This window comes from Urocampus carinirostris, chromosome 19 (assembly GCF_059441175.1).
Source record: "Urocampus carinirostris isolate Australia breed hairy pipefish chromosome 19, RoL_Ucar_1.0, whole genome shotgun sequence".
Classification (NCBI taxonomy): Eukaryota; Metazoa; Chordata; class Actinopteri; order Syngnathiformes; family Syngnathidae; genus Urocampus; species Urocampus carinirostris.
The window spans coordinates 4,028,892-4,055,080 of record NC_142367.1 but is presented as its reverse complement, the minus strand read 5'-3'; the positions used below and the strand labels follow the sequence as shown (position 1 = coordinate 4,055,080).

At 39.2% G+C, this 26,189-nt stretch overlaps 1 protein-coding gene across 1 annotated transcript; it reads right to left on the bottom strand.

Moving 5' to 3' along the window:
* Positions 1–334: 334 nt before the first annotated feature.
* On the bottom strand, positions 335–26,189 carry LOC148346917 (gamma-crystallin M2-like). The gene is made up of 5 exons (XM_088324237.1): positions 26,184–26,189; positions 23,847–23,972; positions 16,381–16,497; positions 8,839–9,081; positions 335–622 (listed from the first exon to the last, which is right to left on the bottom strand). The coding sequence occupies exons 1-5, from the start codon at positions 26,187–26,189 to the stop codon at positions 335–337; spliced, it is 780 nt and encodes a 259-aa protein (XP_088180363.1).

Genomic DNA, 26,189 nt, shown 5'->3' with positions numbered 1-26,189 from the left:
TTCCTTTCAGACCTTTACCATAATATATCCGGGCAACCGCCTCACGTTGCTGAATCGTTTTGATTCCTGAAGACTTTCATTCGCCAAGAGGACAATCTTCTCCTCTGATGAAATTTTTTACCACCATGATATGCTATATAATAGACAATGCTCCTTTAAATACAAGGAATTGATTTATCTACTAATTTATTAAACATTAAACTTTGTGTAGTGCTTCCATGTGTTTATGGAATATTTACTTCAGTCGTGTTTAGCCTGGCAAAATTTCATCAGAGGTGATATTTTGCTAAAATAATCCAACAAAATCCCTTTTTTTGTTCAACGATGTCTGACTTTATTGTTCATTTGGTTTTAGGGTCTTGATCCTCCGCAGCGAGCCCACACTTGGCTGTTGGCTGCCCCAGTCGCTGCAGGCCCGGTACTCACCCGGGCGCAGGAAATACTGGCGCCCCTTGTAGTCCAGGTGCTCATACAATACCCAGAAGCCCTCTAAGGCTTCGCAAGAGTAGAAGTTCTGCAAGTGGAAGCTAGAATACACATCGGTGCAGTCGTCCGATACCTCCACGGCTTGGCCCAAAAGATCCGGCTGTGAGAACAGCTTCAATTTGTAGGAACCCCTGTACTGTAAACAATAGGTAGGGTTTCAAAGTAGTGTTTTTCGAAAAGTTAGAGATTTAAACTAGAATTAGAGTTGACTATCCAAGTTGAAGTCAAGGTAGTGTAAGGACTTTGAATGAATGTTAGGGTGTCAACTATGGAGAGGTGGGTTGTAATGAGTTACATTTACTCCTTTACATTTACTTGAGTAAGTTTTGGGATATTTTGTAATTCTGGGGGTATTTAAATCACTATACTTTTTACTTTTGCTTGAATTTATATGTGAAAAGAGTCTGTACTCATACTCTGCTAAATTAGGCTACATTAACCCCGTTACTGAACTCCTCTCTTTTCAAATGCATGCATTCTCAATCGCTTGTTTTCTTTCCTATGTTCCCTGAGTAGGCCACAACCCCTTTTAAAGACACATCGTCACAAGCCAGGCAGGTAGCAAACTTGTGTGCGTGTGTGATCAACCATGAACCCCAAAGGTAAAAAGAGAAAGATAATACAGAAATCAAATATAGACGGTATTAATGTGTTTTTTATTTTAATTTACCTCTTAAAAATGCAATTTAATTTTTATGAATGCACGGTGTGTTTTATTGCACTTTTTTTGTTGCTCAAATAAGTGGCACCCTTAATGCACTTTTGTTGTTGTTTCTTCCAATCGTCAAAATAAAAATGTCGTCAAAAATTGGATTTCTTAATTACATTTCTTGAATTTCATCAAAATAATTCGACATTCTGTAATATATTTATATACAAACAGAGTTAAACTTGAGGCGGTATCATAATATAGAGTAGTCATGTCATTCTCCACAGGATGTGCTGCATTCAACTTAGACATTTTGATAGTAGGCTAATATAGATACAAACAGCATGTGTTGTGTTCATTATTATTCTTTTATATATGCGGCTCCCCCAAAAAATTGTTTTATTTGTGTTTTTTGGTCTAATATAGTTCTTTCAACATTTTGGGTTGTTGACCTCTGGGCTACCTTGTCGTTCTGTCTGCCAAGCCCGTTAAAAAACGTACTAGGGCTTTAAATGTTTTATTTGTTCTTAATTGATTTCTTTGAATTACTGACGCTCCCCTACTTACGACAATTTGACTTACGAAAAACGCTAGATACGACCATTTCTTCGGGATGTCGAAAAAAATCCGGACATTGCTGTATGTTAGATTTTGTGTTGTGTGGACCTTTTTCCGAGTACAGGACAGCACTGTAGTGATTCTCTCCACCGCTACCAGCGTGTGGCGCTGTGTGAGGTTACCCAGCATCCACCCCGAATGAGAAATCCACTTCCTCTTCTTAGTTTCTTGTGCAAACATTCTATACTGTATGTCCAGTGCGCTAAGAACTTTGACATTTTTATTGTTTAATATCTCATGCATCCATTCAATATGATTGGTGTAATGTGCAAAGAAGAGGCGAGCCGTTTCTTTTGAAATTAAAGTGGAATAAGAAAGCTTGTGGTTGAGAAAATTGTTGGATCGCTTTTTTTCGGCAACTTTCTATTACGGAGGAGGAAGTCGCCTAACCCCTAAAGCTCATCTTCCAAGTTAAACTTAACTTTATTTACCTTTATAGAGCATATTATTTTATGAAATGTTTATTTTTTTAATACAAAACAATACAGTTTACTTATACAATCCTTAGACATACTTATACAAACCTTAAACATATATTCCATGCAAAATATAGCACTGAAGCAACTTACGAAACAAATTCAACTTACAAACGATCGTTCAGAACCGATGTTGTCCGTAAGTAGGGCAGCGTCCGTATACTATTATTTTATTGTTTATCCAAGTACTTGAATTTACCTTCATAATTCTAATCTATTTTAAATATCGTGTCTCTGTATAGCGGCACTGAAGCCGGAATAGCTCCGGGTAGCTCCGGGTGGTTACACGTTAGCGTCCGGGGTGCTAAACGTGAGCCACGTTTCCGCAAAACACAGCAACTGCGCTCCCTGTGCGCTTCGATGTTTTCCACCAGCACTCGTTGGTCTTATTTGGTAGTGAGTTCACACTTACCATGATTACAGATGGTACCGAAGACTTATAACGCCGCTTAGCTAGCTCCGGCTCTTCGCTATTCCGGCTTCAGCGCCGCTATACAGAGACACGAAAGCCTACGGGAATCGGAGAGGAGACGGACTCGCTAACACGAGGTGGTGTATCCCTGGACACAAAGAAAAAGATTTCCATCTGCCGCAGGGATGTCAAACTTTTGGACTGGCGTGTGACGTCATCCACTCCGCTACAAGCACCCCTAGGGCATCATGTTAATCTGTTAATAAACAACAGGGTAGACTGCTGGAAGTGTGAATTTCCCTACGGGGATGAATAAAGTATCTATCTATCTATCTATCTATCTATCTATCTATCTATCTATCTATCTATCTATCTATCTATCTATCTATCTATCTATCTATCTATCTATCTATCTATCTATCTATCTATCTATCTATCTATCTATCTATCTATCTATCTATCTATCTATCTATCTATCTATCTATCTATCTATCTATCTATCTATCTATCTATCTATCTATCTATCTATATTAAATGTAATTTACTATTGATTGTCTACCTGTTGTCTCAGGTTGTGAGAGTTAAATTCAATTTATTAAACTCACTTTGAATTGTTTACTTCTGATTGTTATGTTAGTATATTATTAACTGTTTATTTTTGTTGAACTCAAATTGTAGGACAAATCTGTTGCTGGTGAGATGCAATAAATTTTACACGGTTATATAACTAAGTGTCCTTCTCTATTCAACTAAATCAAATACTGCTCAGAAAATTTCAAATCCATTGACATACAACTTCAGTTTAAAGTAACAGAAATAGTTACTTTTCCTGGTAAATAGTTATGTTTACTATAGAGTAATTCATTTACTAAATCAGTTACTTTTTGAAAAAGTAGTGAGTAACTATAACTAATGACTTTTTCAGAGTAACAAGCCCAACACTGGGCATTAACGACTTGCTGACAAAGACATAAACCGGAAAAACAGTCAGGATTAGAAATGCTATGACTATACAATGTCTAGTCAAAGTCAAGTCATGGTTTTTTGTACAGCCCTTAATCACAGGGAGTCTTGTAGATAATTTAGATCATTTCAGGTATTATTGTTCTTATTAACCTATTTTTTTTATTTTTTTTTATTTAGCAATGATTTAATTGTGTAAGCTGGAAGCATGATGCAAAATGTCTAGTTAAGATGATATAATATACATTTTTCAAATGATTTTATTTAATTTCAATCATATTTACGTTATAATAATTAAAAACATTAATCTATCAATTATTGTTTATTCCCACTTCTTTGGTGCTATTTTTACTAAATTATTAAACTGTTTTCCCAAAAGGTTTGCTCACCCCAGTGCGAGATTGAACAATTCTGGTTAAAGGAGGGGGTGTGCAGTTTGAGGTGTCTTTAAAAAAAGTCAAATATTTTCTTGTGTGTTAATAATGCCCAACTGAGTTCAAAGAGCCCTCATGCTTTATTTTCCACTGCGCCTATCTCCTTTAATGCAACGTTTGGTGAAGCTGTTTGGAGCGAAACACATTAGGTAAGTGGAATGGGGAGTGTGTGTGTGTTGGGGGTCCTCGTGAATTTTCTTTTTTTTTTAAATATTTACTAGTGAAGCATTAGAATTGTGAAAGTAAAAAAAGCTTGCTTCAAGTCAAACGCCAACCCAAAGCCCAAGAAAGTTTAGTGTGACTGGGTCTGAGAAATGCACATACTTGCACGTGCACCATGAACGAGCTGACTGAGGCTGCAATGTTGACACAAGCAAACAGAAAGCAGCAGTGAGTAAAAAACTTCCAAATTTCATGCAGCTCGTTTAATGGAGATTTGCGAAAAATCCACTCATCAAATATGTGAATGTTTTGTGCCACCGTTGGGAGCAAAGGTTTGCATACCTCCAGTTTTGCGACTTGTTGTAAACTCGTCGCCCTGAGATGATCTTTCACTTTGAAAGCGAGTTGGGCTTCTTAAAGCAGCAACACTTTTAGGGGCGTGACACGTGTTAAGATTTATTTATTAATTTATAAAAAACATTATTTCACGCCGCTGCCTAAAAGTGCCGGGAGCCGTTTGTGTGGTTAACGGAATTAGAATGAAGGTGGTGAGTCTTATGGGGTTGTATGATATTCCTTTTAAAGGCTGACTGCTTCTCCTTTGTGGGCCTCGCAGCGAAAGCCTTTCATGCCGTGACCTGCCAGAGGATCTCTAAATGGAATCAAAAGCATCGCTGATTGACATCCATTTTGAAAAGGCAGCTATTTGATGTGCAAGGTGAGCCGTGGTACACCGGGGTGAGTGGCGGATGAGGGGTTAGTGCTGTTTGGAGGAGCTGTCGGTTTGATTGACTTACCGGGAGTATTGGGAGTTACGCGGCACAAATGATCGACTTCCTGGAACGCAATTACCGTATTTTCGCGACAATAAGTCACAGTTTTTTTCATAGTTTGACCAGGGTTGTGACTTATACTCTGGTGAGACTTGCATGTGAAATTATTAACACATTATTATATCCTTGAGTTTTACATTTTTATCATCGTTACTGTATATCACTTCAAATGTTTCTTTCACACTAAACCGCAAGAAAGCGTTCAAGGTCTGTGTTGATTATTTCAACTTTGCCCTTGCTGTTTGGGGGTATTTTTATTAAATGGAAAGAGGAGACAAAGCGGCTTCTCGCCTTTACTGATGAAAGTGACAAAGAGGATCAATATTTTATTAGATTTAGTGATTTGGAGTTAAGTTGATGGATTGGTAAGTATTTTCTTTATGCTAGAGTTATTTGAATAACTCTTATTTTGTTATGTCGTTACTGAAGTTAACAAGCAATCATGAAATGTCTGTATACCGTATGACAGGGGTGTCAAAGCCACTCAAAAAGTGGGCCAGATTTGGTAAATCTAAAATGTGCGAGGGCCGACTATTCAGCCTGGGAACAGTTTTTGAAAAATTCTCCCTCCGGTTTGCAGTGCTTGGTGTCTCATAAAAACGTGCTGCTGTGCCGCTTTCACTTGCTTCCCCTTTTCACAGAGTTTGTTTCCAGTTAGCTTTCTGTAGTCAGCATGATAAGTTTGGCAGTGTGTATTAAAATTATACTATTTGAAACACCTACTCTTTCTTAGCAAATTAGGCAGACACAGATGTTTTGGACTTCGGTGAAAAAATACTCAACTATCCACTTGTTCTGGAAGCGGCGGCCCTCACAGTCAACTTTTATTTACAGTCACCTCGTCAAAAATAGGATGGGCTAAAATTCTCTCAGGAAGCCAAGGGCAAGGTGGCCAAAGGGATACTGCCACCATCTCGTAAAATGTTTTTTTTTTTTTACAAATGTATTTTATACTGCAGTCAATATCATACTATCAATTTTGTAACCGGGGCCGCGGGCCAGTAAAATTTTTATGACGGGTCGTAACTGGCCCCCGGGCCAGACTTTGGACATGACTGCTGGACAAACTTATTCAGCCGGTTCTGTATTTTGTTTTAAACTGCATTTTAATATGACATGTATGTTTTTTGGTGTTGGATTTCATCAAATAATTTTGGCCCCAAAACGTAACATAAAATGCAGATGTTTTTTCCTTCTAAATCACAAACGCTTCCCCCCTACTTACGGCCATTCGATTTACGTAAAACGGTCGATACAAACATTTTTTTTGTGATGTCGAAAAATCCGGACATTGCTGTTAGTTAGATTTTGTATTGTGTGCACCTTTTTCAGAGTACAGGACATTACTGTAATGCTTCTTTTCACCGCTACCAGTGTGGGGCGCTGTGAGAGGTCACCTAGCATCCACCCGGAAGAAAAATAATCAGCTTCCTCTTCTTAGTTTGTGTGTAAACATTCTATACTGTCTATACTATGTCTATACCAGGGGTCAGCAACATTTTCGGTGTGGAGTGCCACTTACAAATTTCCGTGTAGATCAGTGTGCCACACCAAGATCGATGACGTGCACAACAATTTTTTTTTATATCCAACAGAGCTGTAATTTTACTCTAGTCCAAATATACAACATGGATATACCAGTGTCTGAAATAACGTCTGCATCTTTTACGTGGGCCATAGAACTTACAAAACGTCACTGCCTGGGTGGCCGACAACTTTTTCAAGAAAAAAAAAAGACTAAAGATTTCGTTTCAAATCAAACATTTGCTTTATTCCGATTCCGAAATCTTGATTCGGTTAGGAAATTTCAGAGATTCGGTTCGTTTGGCAATTTGCATATTCGGCAGCTAATCAGAAGCCTGCATTGAATAATTTCGTGCTTCTGGACATTCATGAGCCTTATAAGGTCGTGCATTTGCATATCATTTTCCAAAGTACATGCACAGAGAACACAAGAAAAATCGATAAGTGGTTAGGAATCAAGTCAAAACCTCAGTCCCAGAAGAAATATTCAAAAGAAATTTGATGACGCTACGAAACGTAAACGTTAATTTACAGCATCGTGGAAAGAGGAGTTCACGTGGCTTGTAGCAGACGACGCAATGCAAACATTCCATGAATGAAGATGAGTAAATACAGGTACATACTGATGGCAGATGGAAAACAGCGATGTCAAACACATACATTGAATGTTATAGTAGATTTATGATAAACATAATTTGAAAGTGTTGTTCTGTTATATAATCTCGTTATCAATCGTTTATACTTTGCAACAATGGTTTTTGTTGCGATTAGTCGTCTTATTGTGTTTCAAGTTGAGAAAAATGGGGCAGGCAACTTTATGGCTGGGCAGGCAACTTTTCAGAGTTGTCTGCCCTGGTGTCCGCTAACTTTTCGTCATGAGTTTCAGACACTGGATATACATTGAAATCGTATAACTGACCAATTTATCACCCACTATTCTTGTTCATCAAATGACTAAAAAATGAATGTGAGCAACATGTGGAAAGGCCTGTCGACCTCCATGACTTAAACTTTTTACCAAAGGAATTAACAAAAATCAAGCATTCTTCATCATCAATGAACTACAATCAAAAACAAGTGATATGGACAGCTAATATACCATTCCTCAATGAAATCTAATTAGAGAATATATTAAAACTTGAAATAACAGCAACAAGGCGGAAGAATACTTGAAAAAAAGTGCAACAGAAATTACATCTGGTTTGGTCGCAGATATAAATGGTTTTCCGTGCTATGCTTTGCAGTGAGCAATGTGTTAGCTTGCTTCAGCGTTGATTCCTTTACCAGTGACAAAGGTTTTCAGGGTCTGTGTTTGTTGGCGGTGCCTGGACACAGTGCGTTTTAAAGTCTCCGCCTTGAATTCATGTTCATGTTTTGTCTCGTAACGGCGTGTCACTTGACGTGTGAGTAACAACGCTCTCGAGGCATAATGCACAAATACAGTCATTTTTTTTGTAAAAAGCCCCAGTCATCCGTCCACACTGGCTGGAGAGAAGAACAAGATTTTTCGCAGGAGGAGCTGTCATAAGTCATTCATTTTTTGCCGGTGTTTTTGTGGCTGGGTTAAAACACGGATCTTTCATCCTCTGCAAGGTGTGGTCCAGGCACACACGAAGCAGGGGAGGAAGGGGCGCTAACATAAAAGCCCCTAAACAACACGGCGTGCAACAGAAAATGTCTAAATTTCAGGTAAAAATGCGCTTGAACAAAATATATGTCGTATGATTTGTATTATTTTGCCGTGCGCTCACGTGCCACTGGTTAACCCCTGGTCTATACTATCTCCAGCGTGCTAAAAACTTTGAGATTTTTATTGTTTGATATCTAGTGCATCCATTCAATATACTTGGTGTAAAGTGAAAAGAAGAGGCGAGCCGTTTCTTTTGAAATTAAAGTGGAATAAGAAAGCTAGTCCAGTCACCATACACCTGTGCCCAATTATCTTGCACCCTTTAAAAATGAAATTTTGATCTGCACATTTTGTCTGCCATCCTCATCCTGGTTTTCACTGTCATTTTCCTATACACCTTCATGTGAAGCTAGTTTGTTTGTTTCTTCCGGTGTTTCTTGTTTAGACTTTTTCAGGTTTGCTTTTGGTTTTTGGTTTCTTGTCTTGACTTTTTGTTATTTGCTTCGTGCCCATTTATTTGTTGCAACTTTGGTCCTGGTTTGGTTATTAATTACCACCTTCTTTTTGAGCACCCCTGCCTCAGTTCTTGCGTCCCACACATGAGTCGATCACCCACCAAACTTTTGCAGTAACATGCTCAGCACTGCTTACCGGCGGGAACATCTGGCAGGAGCGGATGCGGTCATTGAAGCCCATCCAGCTGCAGAAATCGGGGTAGTCACCAGGGCTGATGACGTACTGGAACCCACTGAAGTTAGCCTTCTCATAGGCCACCAGGTGACCGCCGCTCACCCGCATGGAATTGCAGCGCCTGAAGTGCCGGAAAGTATCGACGCAATCGCCGATACACTCCCACTGGCGGCCTTGAAAGTCACGACCTTCATAAAAGACAATCTGGAACACAAATTACAGAGCACTTGCGGTTGAATTACTAGATAAGGGGTGATCATTTAAAAATTCAGCACCAGTGTTGGGACTGATGCTGTTAGGATCAGAGGCGCCTCTGTAATTGGGAAAGGTGTGTTCCATCCCCCACACCTGTTCCTATTTAGCCTCACTCTTCATAAGGACATTTTGGAAATGGCAACCAGGGCCGGGTGATTTTCCTTTTTTCACCTTGGTTTTCCACATTACCATTTTCCAGTTGCATGTTAGGATCTGACGTATCTCCTACCACCAGAGGGCCCCAACTAGGGTTTGAACTGGGCACAGGTGTGTCCAAATCAGACCCCTGGGCCCAATTATCCAGAATTTTTAAAAGGACATTTGGATCATTCAATACTTTTGGCTCATTATGTCATTTCCACCACCATTACACCAGGTTTGTGGTTTGTTTCTGGTTCCTTTGTTACTTTGCTCTATGCATTTTAAATTTGGTCTTTCCTTTTGATTTGGACATTTCCTTGTCAAGTGAACCCATGTTTGTTTGTGACTCGGTACATTGTTTTGTTATTAAATACAATCCCTCTACTTGAGCACCCCTGCCTACAGTTCCTGCCTCCCCCAACATCCAAAATGTACCATAACGTGTTACAAAAAAACACGTTATTGGAACACAATAACAGTACTTTCCGGACTATAAGGCCCACTTAAAACCCCCTTTTTTTTTTTTTTTTGTGAGGACTCGGGAATAGGAACAGTGATTTATAATAATGAAAAAAAGTCTGTCTTTTGTAAGGAAATCTAAGTTTGACTGGAGTGTATAAACATTTACATCTTTTATCAATGTGTGGCCAGAAGTTACATTCACCGACAAATTTCCATCATGAACAAATTTCTATAATAGCTGAGAAGAACCTTTTAAGGCCGCCCGTTATATTGACGTGTTGAGAATTGGGACATTAACTGCAGCAGCAGAACGTCCTTAAGAATCTATTGCGGCACTTTACAGGGAGAGGCAAAGAGACAAAAAGGAACAATGTTGGGTGGATCATCAAAAAAAAAAGTGAGAGAAAAGCACAGCCCATCCCGACTGTAATGCTTGGCATTTATGTCAATTGTTAAATTGTATTGGCAGGTAAATATGCCTTTTGTACTATATTGTTGTTGTTTTTTTAAATTTACTTTTGCTAAATGTTATTGCACTTATTTTCATTGCACTATTGTTACAATGCACTATTATTTTTCATTGCAGTATTATTATGACTTAAGCACTACGTTGTCATTATTTTTTTGTTGCTTATTTTTACTGATAGTCATATCTTTTCTCTTCAAATTCTTCAATACATGTATTTACCCTGAAGTGCTTTGTCTAATCTCGTTGCATACAGTGATTCACAATGTTGATATCAATGACAATAAAGACTACTCCATTCTATTCTATACTCTACAAAAAATAAATTCTTTCAGTCAATTATTTTTAAACCCAATAAAGCCTTTGACTTAAAAAGTCTCCCCACCCCTCTTTTATAAAATAAATTCAGACCTGAAAGTTTTTTGGATTACTGGTAAGTCAAATTAAGAAACGGACAAGATGGGATGTCGGCAAAATCCAAGTGGGTCTGTTAGCGTGAAAATATTTAAATTCCAGCACATGTAAAACGTGATTGTCATTTCCTTTAACATTAAATATCCTTTATTGTTTGGGTAATTGCGTCTATAATGAAGGTAAGTGACAAACTACTTTGAAAAACAACACTTAAAAAATGTCCTTTTGGGTCTAAAATAGAAAATTAATGATGAAAAAACAAATGAACCCATACCTTTACCATTGTCGGATGAATGTGAGCGCGTACTTAACTGGTGCGTTTAAATCCTCCCTTCTAACCTTAAGCACTCGACTCTCTTTTGTCAGAACAACCCAAAAGCTAACTTATCTCCTCTTTGCTAGAGTTTACCTATAGAATGCCATTCGCAAGCTTTTGAATGGCCGAACAAAAGGTGTTTATGTTGCACAGCCTCTGAACGACAAAGCTTTTTAAAAAACATGTAAAGAGAGTACAAAACTAATACATCTTCTAGCAGCTTTTTTCACTGGATAAAGTTTTGATGGTGCTACTTCATAGAAAGGGTTTAGTAATCACTGTCACAGTTACTGTATTTTAGGTCAAATTCAAAAGTCCATTAGTGTAGATTTTTATTGTTGTCCGGGTGATAGGTTTATTGTTATCTGACACTCAAAATAAAGAAAAAATACATAATTAATTTGCATCCAGCAAGGAGAACAGGGAGTGGACTGTACAAGAATATCCTACAGAAAAATTGCCAAATTCCAAAGCCCTTCCCTGAACCTTTTCTTTTTTTCAATCTCCGAGGTAACAAAAAGCAGATCTGCCTTAAAGGTGGTGTATTGTACTTTAAAAAAAAAAATGTACTTGGTGGCTGAAATCATCATTGCAGCTCCTTTTGTTGTGCGTCTAAGTATTTGAAATTCTGAGACGCGCTCGGTTAAATGATTTTTTTTTTTGCATCTTTTTGGGGGTTTGGACTGTATTTGGAACAGTCCTTTTCATACGCTTTCATACGCCCACCATTTCATACGGAAAAGCAAAATAATTTGGACCGCTACTCTAAGCTGCGCTATGCGGTAGCTGCGCTGCACGCGATAGCTTGTTTTTTTGGTAACATTTGGTTCGAGTGTCTTTTGTGTTGAGGAACAAGCTATTTCATGCGAGGTTTGAGAAAGTTCTGCTCCTCAGGTACAATCACTGGTTTGAGGATAGAATAGTCTGGTTGGCTGGACACATTATTGAACAAGTGCAAAATGTCTCATTTGTCTAAGGTTTTATGATTTACACTGCAGTGTTAAACAAACGTTGTTGTGTATTTTATTGTTGAACTATTTACTTTTGTTGTGAAAAAAATATTTGAGGTACAGTAGCATATGCTTACTTGTCCAGTTGTCTCAGGTTGTTAGGGTAAGATTTAATGTAATAAATGTACTTTATATGGTTTACTGCTAGGGTAGCACGGCAGGGCAGTGGTTAGCACGTGTGGGGCACAGTTCTGAGGTCGAACCTTCATGTATGGAGTTTGCATGTTCTCCCCGTGCTTGCATGGGTTTCCTCCCACATTCCAAAAACATGCGTGTCAGGTTAATTGGCCGGCTTCCTGGGCATTCTCAGGGTTTTATGTCTCTAGACAGGAGTCTTTGAGAAAATACCCTAGAAATCCAGACTTTTTAGCTCGCATCCCTGAGCTGCTAAGGGCAGAAAAAGGTAGAAAACGATACCCCGTGAATTTTTGCTCCGCCTCGTCCCATTTGATGCCAGAAAGGTCACTCTTATCCTTTAGCCTTTCAGGGCTGAACAAAGAACTAGCAAGCCCTCGTTTTTAAGGGCTTTCTATTGTTGTTCTGTGGAAAACACAAAAGCCGCAGAGATTTGGCGCTCTTTTTGATGGGGGGTGAAATTCTCACAAGTGCGATTTTATGCTTTGCGCTTTTTTCCTATGACACAAGTAGACCACTGATGGCCTTTCATCACATGCTACTGCCTAATAGCGACAGATTAGAGCACACACTGGATGCTTTTGTTTGTCGGGGTAAATATTCCCCTTTATCTGGAACGTATATGAAAGCAATTTGGGGATGGCAACTGATAGAGTCTATGATATTGCACTCACTAAAAACAGTTCCTAAAATATGGCAAATGTCTAATTTTGTGAGTCTTTAAATACTTTTTACCATCAAAAAGACACGAAGAGAATTCTGCAATTTCAACACATAGAATAAAAGTAGAACCACCAATGTTGACAACTCACTGTGTAAAACACCAGACCTTTAAAAATAGCCTAAAAAGAACTAGATTTTTATTTGTATTTTCTTCTTTTATACTTCCCATTTGCAGTGTAAGTACGTTTAATCCAACTAATTGCTAACTAATTGCTGTTACTGTTACTGACGGTCAAAGGCGGTACGTTACGTTTTTATGCATGATTACTAATGTTTTGGTGTGTTTTTATGTACGTTTTTGTGTGTAATGACATGCATTTTGTTTGTCTAAGGACGTTTTTTGTTAGTTTTTACGTAAGATTTCGCATTCGTTTAGGTATGTTTTTTGTGTGTTTATGTATGTATTATGCATGTTTACAAACATGCTTATTGTTACGTATTTTATTATTATATTGTTTACTGATTATATGTGTTGCACTTCAAGTGTTGCATAAATCTTTTGCTGGTGAGGTCCAATACATATTACAAGGTTCTGTAACACAACTACCTGTTGTCTATTCAACTGAATCAAATTCTGTGCAGAAAATTTTAAATTATTCAACATACAACAACTTATTTTATTCATTTTCCCTTGTAAATACTTAATTTTACTTTAGAGTAATTCAGTTAGTAAAGTAATGAGTAACTATAACCAATTTATTCTTTAAAGTAAAATCCACAAGACTGGTAGTTTATATAAATATGACTGCAAATCAGGAATTTTAGTTTCTATGATTCAATTCAGTGACGTGTAGTCAATGAAAAATATTCAATGGGTTAATGTATTCAGTGTTAAAGTACCGTAATTTCTCATTTAACTTCACAATTTGTGATTTTTTTTTCTGAAAAGCTAATTTTTTACATAAATAATGAATATTATTGATACATTTAGTATGTTACGTACTATGCAGAGTAAGACACTCAATTCTCTTGCCTCAATGCAGAGGGTGATAGTGAGGCTTATGAGTCAGATTTAAACCACACCTTAGCCCAAAACAATAGAATTAGTGATAGTATTAGCAAGTCAAGCCATCCAGTATTTTTTTTTCCTGTTGTATTGTTTTTTACAACGGGGGGTTACGTATGTAATGAAGTTTTTCTTTTATCCTTTTTTCAAAAGTAGTGCATAGTTTTCTTTTACAACTTAAGGTTAGACAATAGAACATATTCTTCACATTAGAGTTTACATATTGATTTCTTGCTCTGCAAATAACATAATAAATAAGACGTAGGTTCATTTATTTCTACATCTGATTGTGCCTCACCAGACATGGGCTTTACTGCATGTCACAGAGTCAACCAGGCTTGCGCTTCCTTGACAAAGGAAGTTTCAACAATGCCCAGATTTGCTGTATTCTGTGTCGATAAGGAATTCAATTTCTGTACATTGCAGAGTATAGCTGACCTTTTGCAGGTTTAAAGTTTAGTAAATACTCAAGATATGGAGCGATTTTGAACTTGCAAGGAGAACAGGAGACCCCAAACCTCTGAAATATTTGATCCGCGGTGGACCCAAACGCAGGAAGCAAGACGCTTTGCAGGGTGCTAAAAAAAGGATTTAATACCAAGATCCTCAATAGAGTAACAAACAAATGGTCTAAAACAAAAATAAAACTGTCTCAAACTTAAACTACTTTTTCCCTTTTTCATTTTCTTTGTTTTTTGTATGTGTTTGTCTTGCTGTCGGTCACCCCTCTTGAGGGATGTGACCAGGGTAGATAGATAGAGAGATTGGACACACAAGTCCCAATTGCAAACCAATTAGGCGCCCTCTGGTGGACGGAGGGGCACCAGACCCTAAAAATTATTGACTATTGATGAGTTTTGTGTGTTAGAATACATAATGCTTTGTTGTGGCACAAATGCAGGAATTTTCCATGATGTGGGTGTGAAAGCAAGGTTATCACTCAATTATCTGCCATTTTGTTTGGCAGGCAACACAGATTTGTAGTGTTTCCAAAAACGCCACCATGACCGCATAAATCACTTTGGAGCGCTTTCCAAACCCGAGCTCGTTAGCGAGGACCCTGGCTGGCTCCATTCAGTGCCTGAACGTTATTCCACTACAATACACTTCCTACCCTCCCTGAAGGCAACGCAACATCACAAGACGCCTCGACTTCTTCCCTTTTTCTGGCTTCCCCCCTCAGAGGAAAAGAAAGCCCCCCGCTGTAGAGTATTCCACTCTTCATCTGAGAGTGATGGAGGAAAAGGGAAAAGGAGAACAGCGAGCGGTGTGATAGCGACGGCAGGGGGCTTGATTTGTGTCTGAGGGGGCAGCTTGGTCATGGTTTAGTGTATCGCCTGTCGTCGTGCGGAGATGATGACAATGTTGGCCGGCAAAAGACCAACGTGCCCCATTGAGTGATCACAAAATCAGGGTGGCTAGTTAACTTCAAGTTTCTTTTCATACCACTGGATGGGAGCGTAACATCATTTTCCAACAAGCACTGGCTTTGAATAGAAGATTAAAGGGATACCCAAATTTTAAAACATCCAGAATTTGAAAAACTAGTTCATGTTTTTGCATAATATCTATATATATTTAATCTATATAGTCCAATTATTTTCCATGTTATTGCATTTTGAAGACAGTCTGTTTCGTCTTCAACCTCCTTGGCTGTGATGTCATTAGCATAACACTGGCCCCCTCGCAAGCCAGTAACCATATTGGTTTACGTGTTAATTAGATACATAGATAGATAGATAGATAGATAGATAGATAGATGGATAGATGCCTCCCCATCATAGAAGAGGGTGCTTGCCACAACAGTCTCATAGAATATTTGCAGGAGCTTTTTGCAGATGTTGAAGCACGCCAGCCTTCTGAGGAAGTACAGTCGGCTTTGACCTTTCCTGCATGCTTCTGTGTTGGCAGTCCAGTCCAGTTTATTGTACAGCTGCACACCCAGGTATTTGTAGGTCTGGACAAATTCTATTGATAGTTACAGGAACCGGGTGAGTTCTAGTTCTCCTGAAGTCCACCACCATCTCCCTGGTCTTGGTGGTGTCCTGGTGCAGGTGGTTAGCATCGCTCTATTGGACAAAGTCCTGAATCAATTTCCTGTATTCCTCCTCCTACCCACTTCTGATACATCCCAAGATAGCAGTGTCATCAGCAAACGTGTCCTGTTAATTAGGTTTAGAGTGTTTTAAGCCAAGTTTTGGTAGCTTTTGTGGACATGTTGTGCAACAATGGTACAACAAATGGCAATTCGCACACTCATTCACACCTAGGGACAATTTGGACCGGCCAATTAACCTGAAATGCATGTTTTAGGAATGTGGAAGGAAACCGGAGCGCCCGGAGGAAACCCACGCAAGCACGGGGAGAACATGCAAACTCCACACACGAAGGTTCAATCTCAAGACCTCAGAACTGTGCCGCACACGCGCTAACCACTGCGCCGCCGTGCTGCCCTAACCAGGACTAATCGGTGGAAAAATTGGAGGCTGGCCGAACAAAAAAGCATGCAGTAAGTAGCCAAGATAACCCGCAGCCAACAACAAAAAAGGAACATATGCTATAAAGGTAAACTTACCTCACGCAGCTTTTGATCATCAAAGCACGCAACTAGGAGACAACAGTCACAACTCCCCCAGCAACAAGGTAAGCAAAGTTCTAATTTCTCCAAGCAGAAATGAGCATTTTGCAATCGCTGTTGACCACAATCGCTGCCTCTTTTTCAATGGGACCTGCCTTTGTGATGAGTCTTTGTTTTCATCTGATGAAGTCACAGCTCTCAGGTAATGATCCAAATCGGTCAACTTTGAGACTAAATTTTTTGAGTGCCCAGGCGCCTGGAACACTTTGCAACAGATCTGCATGATTGTGGGGAGTATCACTACACATTCTGTGCCTAATTAGAAAAAAAACATTGTTTTTTTTTTATAATCCCTTTAAAATCTGGCAAGCTAATCTTGGCTTGTCATGTTAATCATAAAGCCAAGACATTGCAAGTATCGGGGGTCCTGAGTCCAGAGGAAAAGCTGTCCTAAGTACACACACTAGACTTCTAATGGCTGCCGTGTGTGGCCAGTCAGTCAATCAGTGCTATGGCACTCATGAACCTCACATGTAGACTGACTGTTAATAGGCCCTGTTGTTTGTTGTTTTTACTATTATGAACTGTTTACATCTCGGGTCACCAACCTTTACTTAGCTGAAAGCTGCTTTTTGTTACCAATTGGAGCACAATCAGTGTTTATTTACATTTCTAAAATAACAATTTACATTATTATCATGTTGTAATTGCCCTGTGATTGGCTGGCAACCAGTTCAGGGTGTCCCCTGCCCACTGCCCGATGATTGCTGGGATGGGCTCCAGCACCCTGCGACCCTACTGAGGATAAGCGGTGCAACTAATGAGATGAGAGATGAGATAAGATTATCTTGTAATTATTATGTTGTAGTTATTAGAATTATTTAGTCTGTTCCCCCTAATAAAAAAATTAAGTATTTTCTAAAAATAACATACACTAATCCCTTGCGGTATAACGGTTTGCTTTTTGCATTTTTTATTCATCACGGATTTTCAATATGCATTGTGTTTATTATTCTGCATTGTTATTGGATAACCCCTTCCTTTTTTGCTTGTGTCTCCCTGTGCATCAATAACGTTGCAGCCTAAGTTGTACACGAACAAAAAACAGCTTGACCAGACTCAATATTAAGTTTAATTCTGGTCAAACCACGCCCCATTTCCATAAAAACAATGGCCAGCTTATTTGGTAAGGACTTTGTCCTGTTGACAAGCTGAGAATATTCTGTTCATTTCTTTGTTTCATTGTAGTTAAGGTCTTTAATAGAACTGCTCTCTTGTCTCATTGTACAAAATTATCAGCGGAAAACCAGATATTGAATTGAGCATGCGGGAAAGGAATGATCTTTCGTCTTACATTATATACCCTGAATTGAAAATCACTGTTTTAGAATGAAAAGAGAGAAACTATCTAAAATAATAAGCACTACACTGGCAAACTGCCCCTATTAATTATGAGTAAGTGTCAAAATGTGGCGGTGAGACTTGTGACTAGGAAAAGAAAGTTTGATCATATCACCCCAATTTTAGCTGTATTTCTCAAAACAAATAAGATCTGCAACATCTGTGGAAGTTTTTAAATCAAGACACAACTCTATCGCTTATGATTGATGCCAACCTCATATTTGTGCTACTACCGTCTTGTTCTTTGCGGCTGCTTGGCTGGTGACAGTGTGAACCTGGATGAGACAGTACCTATACCTGAGACAACTCATCATCTGCATTAATCAGGTGACTCAGCAAAAAGCCTACCTCTGACTAGAAAAGAATATTAGATTCATGAATGAAGATTTGTTCAGAAAACATTGCATGGGTCGAACACAAAGTCTTGCTCTTTGCAAGGACAAAAGGCAGAGGCTAAGCAAAGGAGAGCCGAGCTACAGGAAAAACAAAAGAAATCCCCTCAAACTCGGAATATATTACATACAGAGATGAACACCCACTCTAGGGCAGGTTTAAGTATCTGGTCTCAAATTCATATCTCCGACGGTGGGGCTCTTCGCACAATAGTGGTAATAATATCAAAGTGTATACGTGTATTTTAAATATTCATTTAAATCTACTTAACTGACTTGTGACATTTGCACAGAAATCAAACTTAGATTGTATTGTTTTTAATGCATGTATGCTGTGTTTCATTGCACTCTCTTTGTTGCCCAGATAAGCAGCTCATTTTGCACTTTCCATTTTTTTTCTTCGAAACTTCAAAACAAATATGACATCCAAAATTTGATTTCTTTATTCGTTTAATTTTGTCAAATCAATGAAACATACTGTAAGTCATATTGTAAGGAAGTAAAAGGTGGTATTCTGCAACAGAGTAGTCTTGTGGTGCAGTATCCTCCACATAATGTGCTGCATCCAACTGAGTCTTAAAGATAGTAGGCTGATATAAATACATACAGGATGTGTCGCATTCATTATAAGGCTCATATAGGGCTTTTATTAATTTGCGGCCTCAAACAAATTTGTTTCTTTGTTTTTTTCGTGGCTCTTTTGACATTTTGGGTGGCTAACCCCTGGGATATACAAATAAATGTGATTTGACTTACAGGCTGCATTATCCTTTCGGCAGTAGCAAGTGAACGACAAAACAACTTTTCAGTGGCTCGTCGGAATGTATGGTTTGCGCAATCCAAAATCGAGGCATGGGAGTACCCCCGGTTCAAGGAACTAGTGTCACACCAAAAATGTTGCCGCCGGAGCTAGTCGAGCAGCCTCGCTCTCTCTCAAAAGTGGAACCCGGGTGAGGTGTAAACAATGGCTCCTGTGCGAGTTGGGTGGGAGGAAAAAATACAAAAAAACAACAACACATTGGCCAAGTAAGCCTCCTCAAATGAGAATGGAGCAAAATGGTCCTCGGCTCGCTTTGTCGCCAAATCTCCAGGCGCTTCGCCGTCTCTCTTGTCCCTGCCAGCATCGGCGCTCTATCGGGAACGCCAGACGTTGGCGCTGCTGTGAGCCCACGCCAGGGCCTCCGGATTTGCCGCCATGTGTCTGATGTGCTCCATCTTTTCTTTTTTTTGGCTGGGGGGATAATTAAAAGAGGAAGAGGTTTGTTGGAAGGATGGTAACGCACTCGGGTGGCGCTTGGACGAGCCGGCAAGCGAGCGAAGGCTTGCAGCTGTCAATTACGCTCACTGGAACTCTTTGCATTGCGAGTTTGCAGAAAATTCTTTGCTTGGTTCAAAACACTGAATTCAAAGAATTCCTTCCAGCCTTATTTATGTTAATTAGCAATGCAGGTGTTCTGTCCCAAGAGTACTTTTCTAGCATTACATTGGCCAATTCAAATATACCTGACGACTTCACTATACAGAAGAGGTGGGCAGACTTTTAGAGGGGCCAGGCCAGAGAAAAATGTTGATTGATGTATTTATCATTTTTAAATGCATTTTTAAAGTCTTAAATCCAATACCTCAGCAACACATGAAAAAAATAGATACACAAGTTGTGTTTCATCGTGCATTTTAGGGATGTGGACCCATGGCCCAAGGGCCAGGTATAGCTCTTTACATGTGTATATCTAGGTTGGAAATGAAATGTCTTGCGAGTAATTTCTCCCTGTGTTGTTTTAAACTCTACAGCTGCAAAACCGGTTATATTGCACGCAAAGCCGGAGCTAGACTGACGCAAGCACATGTTTGGTCCATTATATATACTGCACAGTTGTAACTACAGTTTACAGTCAAGGTCTCAACCCAACATACCCTTTTTTAGCTGTACGTCCCTTTGAATCCTTAATATGGAAGTTTATTAAACAATCCATGCTGACCCCTCTCACCCCCATCATGGACTGTTCTCTCTGCTAGCCTCTGGGAAGAGGTACTGCAGTGTGCGGTGCAGGACCGCCAGGTTCTGCAACAGCTTTTTCCCCCTGGCCATTAGACTGTTAAATGGTCAATCACACAAATAGTAAGCCTACACAGCTGCTAATCTGTACATCTGTTTGTTTTTTGTTTTTGCACTACTGGCAGCTCTCTTATACATAGCCACTCCTTTGCACATCTGTTCTCCTATACACTATCGTACTCCAGTGTTATTTTTATTGTATAGTAACTTGTTTACCTGACTGCCCATTTTGCACATCTGGTTAGCTACTCCTCTTGCACTCTTTGCACTACTGTATACTACTATACATAGCTATAATTATTTAGTATATTATTAGTACTTCAATACTCCAACTCAATACAACATTTTATTTATATCTGTACATTCAAGGAAACTGTGCGGGTCAGATGTATCGACATTTCGTTCTGTAAACACGTGTACAGGAATGACAGTAAAGTATATCTGAATCTGAATCTGACTGTTGAGACACTTTAAGGTGAAAACCCAAAACTGTAAACACACAAAAACTCTGGCAAAGCACACAGAGCAATTTGATCGGGTGAGCGGTTGGGGTAGGCAGATCTCTGCACACACAGTGAATGCACTCTCATTCGTCCAGTGCCGTGTGCGCCAAAGGAAAATACATTGATTGATTTTCGTTTGCAGTATTTAGTGATATTTTACAAAATAAATTGGCCCACACATTTTTTTTAAACCATTATTTAGGAAAAAAATGAAAGCCAAACGGAGCCGCAACACTCTTCAATAACTGTGCTAGAGAGACAAATTATAAGTTATATATATATATATATATATATATATATATATATATATATATATATATATATATATATATATATCTCATCTCATCTCATCTCTTTAGCCGTACCGCTTATCCTCATTAGGGTCGCGGAGGTGCTGGAGCCCAGCAATCATCGGGCAGTGGGCAGAGGACACCCTGAACTGGTTGCCAGCCAATCACAGGGCACACGGGGACAGACAACTCACTCGCTCATTCACACCTAGGGACAATTTGGACCGGCCAATTCACCTGAAATTCATGTTTTTGGAATGTGGGAGGAAACCGGAGTGCCCGGAGGAAACCCAGGCAAGCACGGGGAGAACATACAAACTCCGCACAGGAAGTCTGGAGCTGGATTTGAACCCACGACAGGTTCCCATGACATGAACTATAGATATACATATATATATATATATATATATATATATATATATATTTATATATATATATATATATATATATATATATATTATATATATATATATATATATATATATATATATGTATATGGTTAGCGCGTGTGTGGCACAGTTCTGAAGTCATGAGATTGAACCTCCTGTGTGGAGTTTGCATGTTCTCCCCGTGCTAGCGTGGGTTTCCTCCGGGCACTCCGGTTTCCTCCCACATTCCAAAAACATGCATGTCAGGTTCATTGGCCGGTCCAAATTGTCCCTCGGCGTGAATGAGCGAGAAAATTGTCTGTCCGTGTTCAGGGTGTCCCCTACCTAATGCCCGAAGACTGCTGGGATGGGCTCCAGCACCCCCGCGACCCTACTGAGGATAAGCGGTGCAGATAATGAATGGATGGATGGATGGATCTATATATGAGGATAAGCGGAGCAGATAATGGATGGATGGATGTGTATATATATATATATATATATATATATATATATATATATATATATATATATATATATATATATATATAAAGTGGTACCTCTACTTATAATGTGTCTACATACAAAAGTTTCAGGTTACAAAGTACCTGAACGGGGAAATGTAACCTCTCGTTACAAAGGCGTTTCAGTATACAAAGTCAAAAATACAGTACAGTACGCGCGGTGGTTTGCCAATCCCAGAGTTCTACCTGTGTTATTCCCGGCATGCTCTTTGTGTCCCCTTCCTGCTCTGTAAAGAGTCCACTGTATGGTACCGCTACGAAGAGCTATCATTCACATTAGCTCCCACAAAAGACATGCAGTTAAAAAAGAAAAGGAAGAGACTTTTTCGGGCCATCGAAACAAAGAGAAAATAGAAATGTGTGAAAAGGGGAAGTGTGACCTTTTTACATATTGCTCCCTCCACGCCCCTGATGCCATATATTTCCAGTTTTTTTAATAGTATATTATGATTAGTGGTATCAAATGCTATTTTTAAGTCAATAAATACCCTCACTGCGTATCTCTTTTTTTCTATGCTATGGGTGATTTCTTCTGCATCAATAATAGCCATTGTTGCTGATCTGCTTGCTCTAAAACCATATTGACTTTCGTTAATCAATTTATGTTATCTACAAATTGTTCTAGTCTATTATTGTAAAGTTTCTCTAATATTTTAGAGAACTGAGGAAGCAGAGATACCGATCTATAGTTTGTAAAAATGTGCTTGTTTCCATTTTTGTATATTGGTATAACTTTTGCTATTTTCATTTTAATCCAATGGCCAAGAAGAACTCTGCAGGCTTGAGAGTGTTCTCCATCCAGTTTTAAATCTAGACTTAGGACACACTTCTATTTTATATGTTATTATTTTCGCCGACCTCATGCATTTCTATTCCTGTCCTTTCCGACTGCCCGAATGCTGGCGAAATGAGAGAGAAGGGCACACCGGGATGAGTCAGCAGACCAGAACCTTGATGTGGAGCGTGTCATCGTCTGCATCGACCAGCCGGCTGAGATGAGCAGCTACAACGTTCGTTGCTGTCATGGACTTTTTTGGACAATGTTACATGTTACCTATGTTTTTTATTTTCTTTATTGATGTTGATTAAGTTTTATGTATTGTTACCGAACGCAACATCTATTGCACTCGGTCATTCTGGAAGGTGGATTACTTGTGTAGCCGATTCTCACTGTTTTTTTTTCCTTGTGTTGAGGTTTTGAATTTTTCCTTGACCGCATTTCGGTTTCAGATCAGGGGGTAGTGTAATTGTGACCTGTGCAGTCCTTTGAGACATTCTGTGATTAACCCTCCTGGCATGCATTTCTTTTGGTGACACAATTTATGTCTGTGTACATTATTTAGACGTGAACTTAAAGTGTGATAACTCACCCATTTATTATTATTTTTTTAACTTCTGACAACTAAAATTTTTTATTGGCATAGTTTTTAATTTATTAATTCCTCCTTCGCCCCTTAGGGCAGTACATATTCTTAAAGTGACAATAAAGAAAACTAACTGAACTGTACATCTAAATATACATAAAATTTCTAGGTGAATAATTCATATTGCCGACTTAGAGCTTCGTATTAGTCAAAAAGTGGTGACAATTTTCTTTTGCAAACCGTGCCTTTTTTTTACAATAGCAGTTCCAAACTTTACACAATGTATGTTGGTAGGTGCATATTATTTGGAAGTGACCTTGAAGTGTGATAACTCAGTCATCCATAAATATTTTTTGACTTCCACTCAAAATGTTTGATGACAACAGACCTATCTATACATATGTAGATTTTTATAGATTTTAAGTTACTGACCTTGGAGACTTGTCTGTTGACTTGTACATACCAGCTAAAATGAGAAGCCCGGGGCTACTACAGAGTTGTCCCAGGGTCCGGCAGTGTGGAAGGCACACTTTGTGTGACGAGAACACATGATTTCTCGACTTACGTCGTCTTCCAAATCATCTTGCACATTCTCGCCACCCAGATCCTCCTCCATGTCTGCTTCCTTCACATCATCACCCGGTTCATCGTCGTCAGAAACCTCTTCCATTTGTCCGCCTTCTGCCACGCACTAAGGTTCCGAAAGCTCATCGGAATAGTCTGAAGTCAGAAGAAAAAAAATCCTCCGGTCCAGATTTTCCCTCAATGTATTTCCTTTCCATCTTGCAGAACTCAGTGTTGGTATGTAATAGTCGCTGCGTTGAGTTTTCCCCCATATACATTTTGCCAAAGATGTCACCATCCATTTTCTGATTCAAACAGCTGACCATTAATAGTTAAGAGTCCACCAAAATTTGATTAGAATTGTTTACCTTTCCCACAGGAATCATTCAGATGTTTCTCTCGCACCGATCAATCACTTGTTTGGGTAAACACGGCCAAAGGCACACATGAAATTCAAGTTCCCGACACCTCATTTTGAAACAGCAAGGTAGAAAGAGGGACAATTCTTTTTCATTACTTTGCCGAAGTCTCTCTGAGCAATGCAAAAAAGTTGCACCCCGATGTGCGATACCAGCGTCATGGGGCTGCAGTCAAGTCAAGTCAAATTTATTTATATAGCCCTTAATCACAAAAATGTCTCAAAGGACTGCACAGTATTACAATGATACAATTACCTGATCTTAAACCAACATGCGGGCAAGGAACAACTCAAAACCTCAGTTTCAGTCAGTGGTTTGCAGGCAAAATTATTATCATCATTAATATTATTATTATTATCATTATTATCTTTGGACTTTGGCACCACTGAACTTTGTGTTTTTACTCTGCATACAATTGACTTTACCGCACTAAAGAGAAAAATACCAAAATACCAGGAAATGCATTAAAATACACCAAGTTTCTGATAAGTCAAAGATTACGAATTATACGTCAAAATAATGTACATAGTGCGCTTTGTGTATCGTATGTACAGTGCATCCGGAAAGTATTCACAGCGCTTTACTTTTTCCACATTTTGTTATGTTACAGCCTCATTCCATAATTGTATTAAGTTAATCTCTTATCTCAAAATTCTACACAAAATACTCCATTATGACAGCGTGAATTTTTTTTTTTTTAACTTTTTTTGAATTTATTAAAAATAGAAAACTAAGAAATCACATTTACATAAGTATTCACAGCTTTTGCCATGAAGCTCAAAATTGAGCTCAGGTGCATCTTTTTTCCACTGATCATCCTTGAGATCTTCTACAGCTTAATTGGAGTCCACCTGCAGTAAATTCAGTTGATTGGACATGATTTGGAAAGGCACACACCTGTCTATATAAGGTCCCACAGTTGAGTGTACATGTCAGAGCACAAACACCAAGCATGAAGTCAAAAGAACTGTCTGTAGACCTGCGAGACAGGAATGTCTTGAGGCACAAATCTGGGGAAGGATACAGAAAAAATTCTGCTGCTTTGAAGGTCCCAATGAGCACAGTGGCCTCCATTATTTGTAAATGGAAGACATTTGGAACCACCAGGACTCTTCCTAGAGCTGGTCGGCCTTCTAAACTGAGCGATCGGGGAAGAAGGGCCTTAGTCAGGGAGGTGACCAAGAACCCAATGGTCACTCTGTCAGAGCTCCAGCGTTCCTCTGTGGAGAGAGGAGAGCCTTCCAGAAGGACAACCATCTCTGCAGCAATCCACCAATCAGGCCTGTATGGTAGAGTGGCCAGACGAAAGCCACTCCTTAGTAAAAGGAACATGGAAGCCCCTCTGGAATTTGCCAAAAAGCACCAGAATGACTCTCAGACCATGAGAAACAAAATTCCCCGGTCTGATGAGACAAAGATTGAACTCTTTGGTGTGAATGCCAGGCGCCATGTTTGGAGGAAACCAGGCACCGCTCATCACCAGGCCAATACCATCCCTACAGTGAAGCATGGTGGTGGCAGCATCATGCTGTGGGGATGTTTTTCAGCAGCAGGAACTGACAGACTAGTCAGGATAGAAGGAAAAATGAATGCAGCAATATATAGAGATATCCTGGATGAAAACCTGCTCCAGAGCGCTCTTGACCTCAGGCTGGGGCGAAAGTTCATTTTTCAGCAGGACAACGACCCAAAGCACACAGCCAAGATCTCAAAAGATTGGCTTCAGAACCACTCCGTGAATGTCCTGGAGTGGCCCAGCCAGAGTCCAGACTTGAATCCGATTGAACATAACAAAATGTGGAAAAAGTGAAGCGCTGTGAATACTTTCCGGATGCACTGTATTTGGCTCCTAAATACAATTTTTAATGCTCTTTCCTTGATTGAAAACACAAAAGAATGATAATGTAAATAATATGTACCTGCAT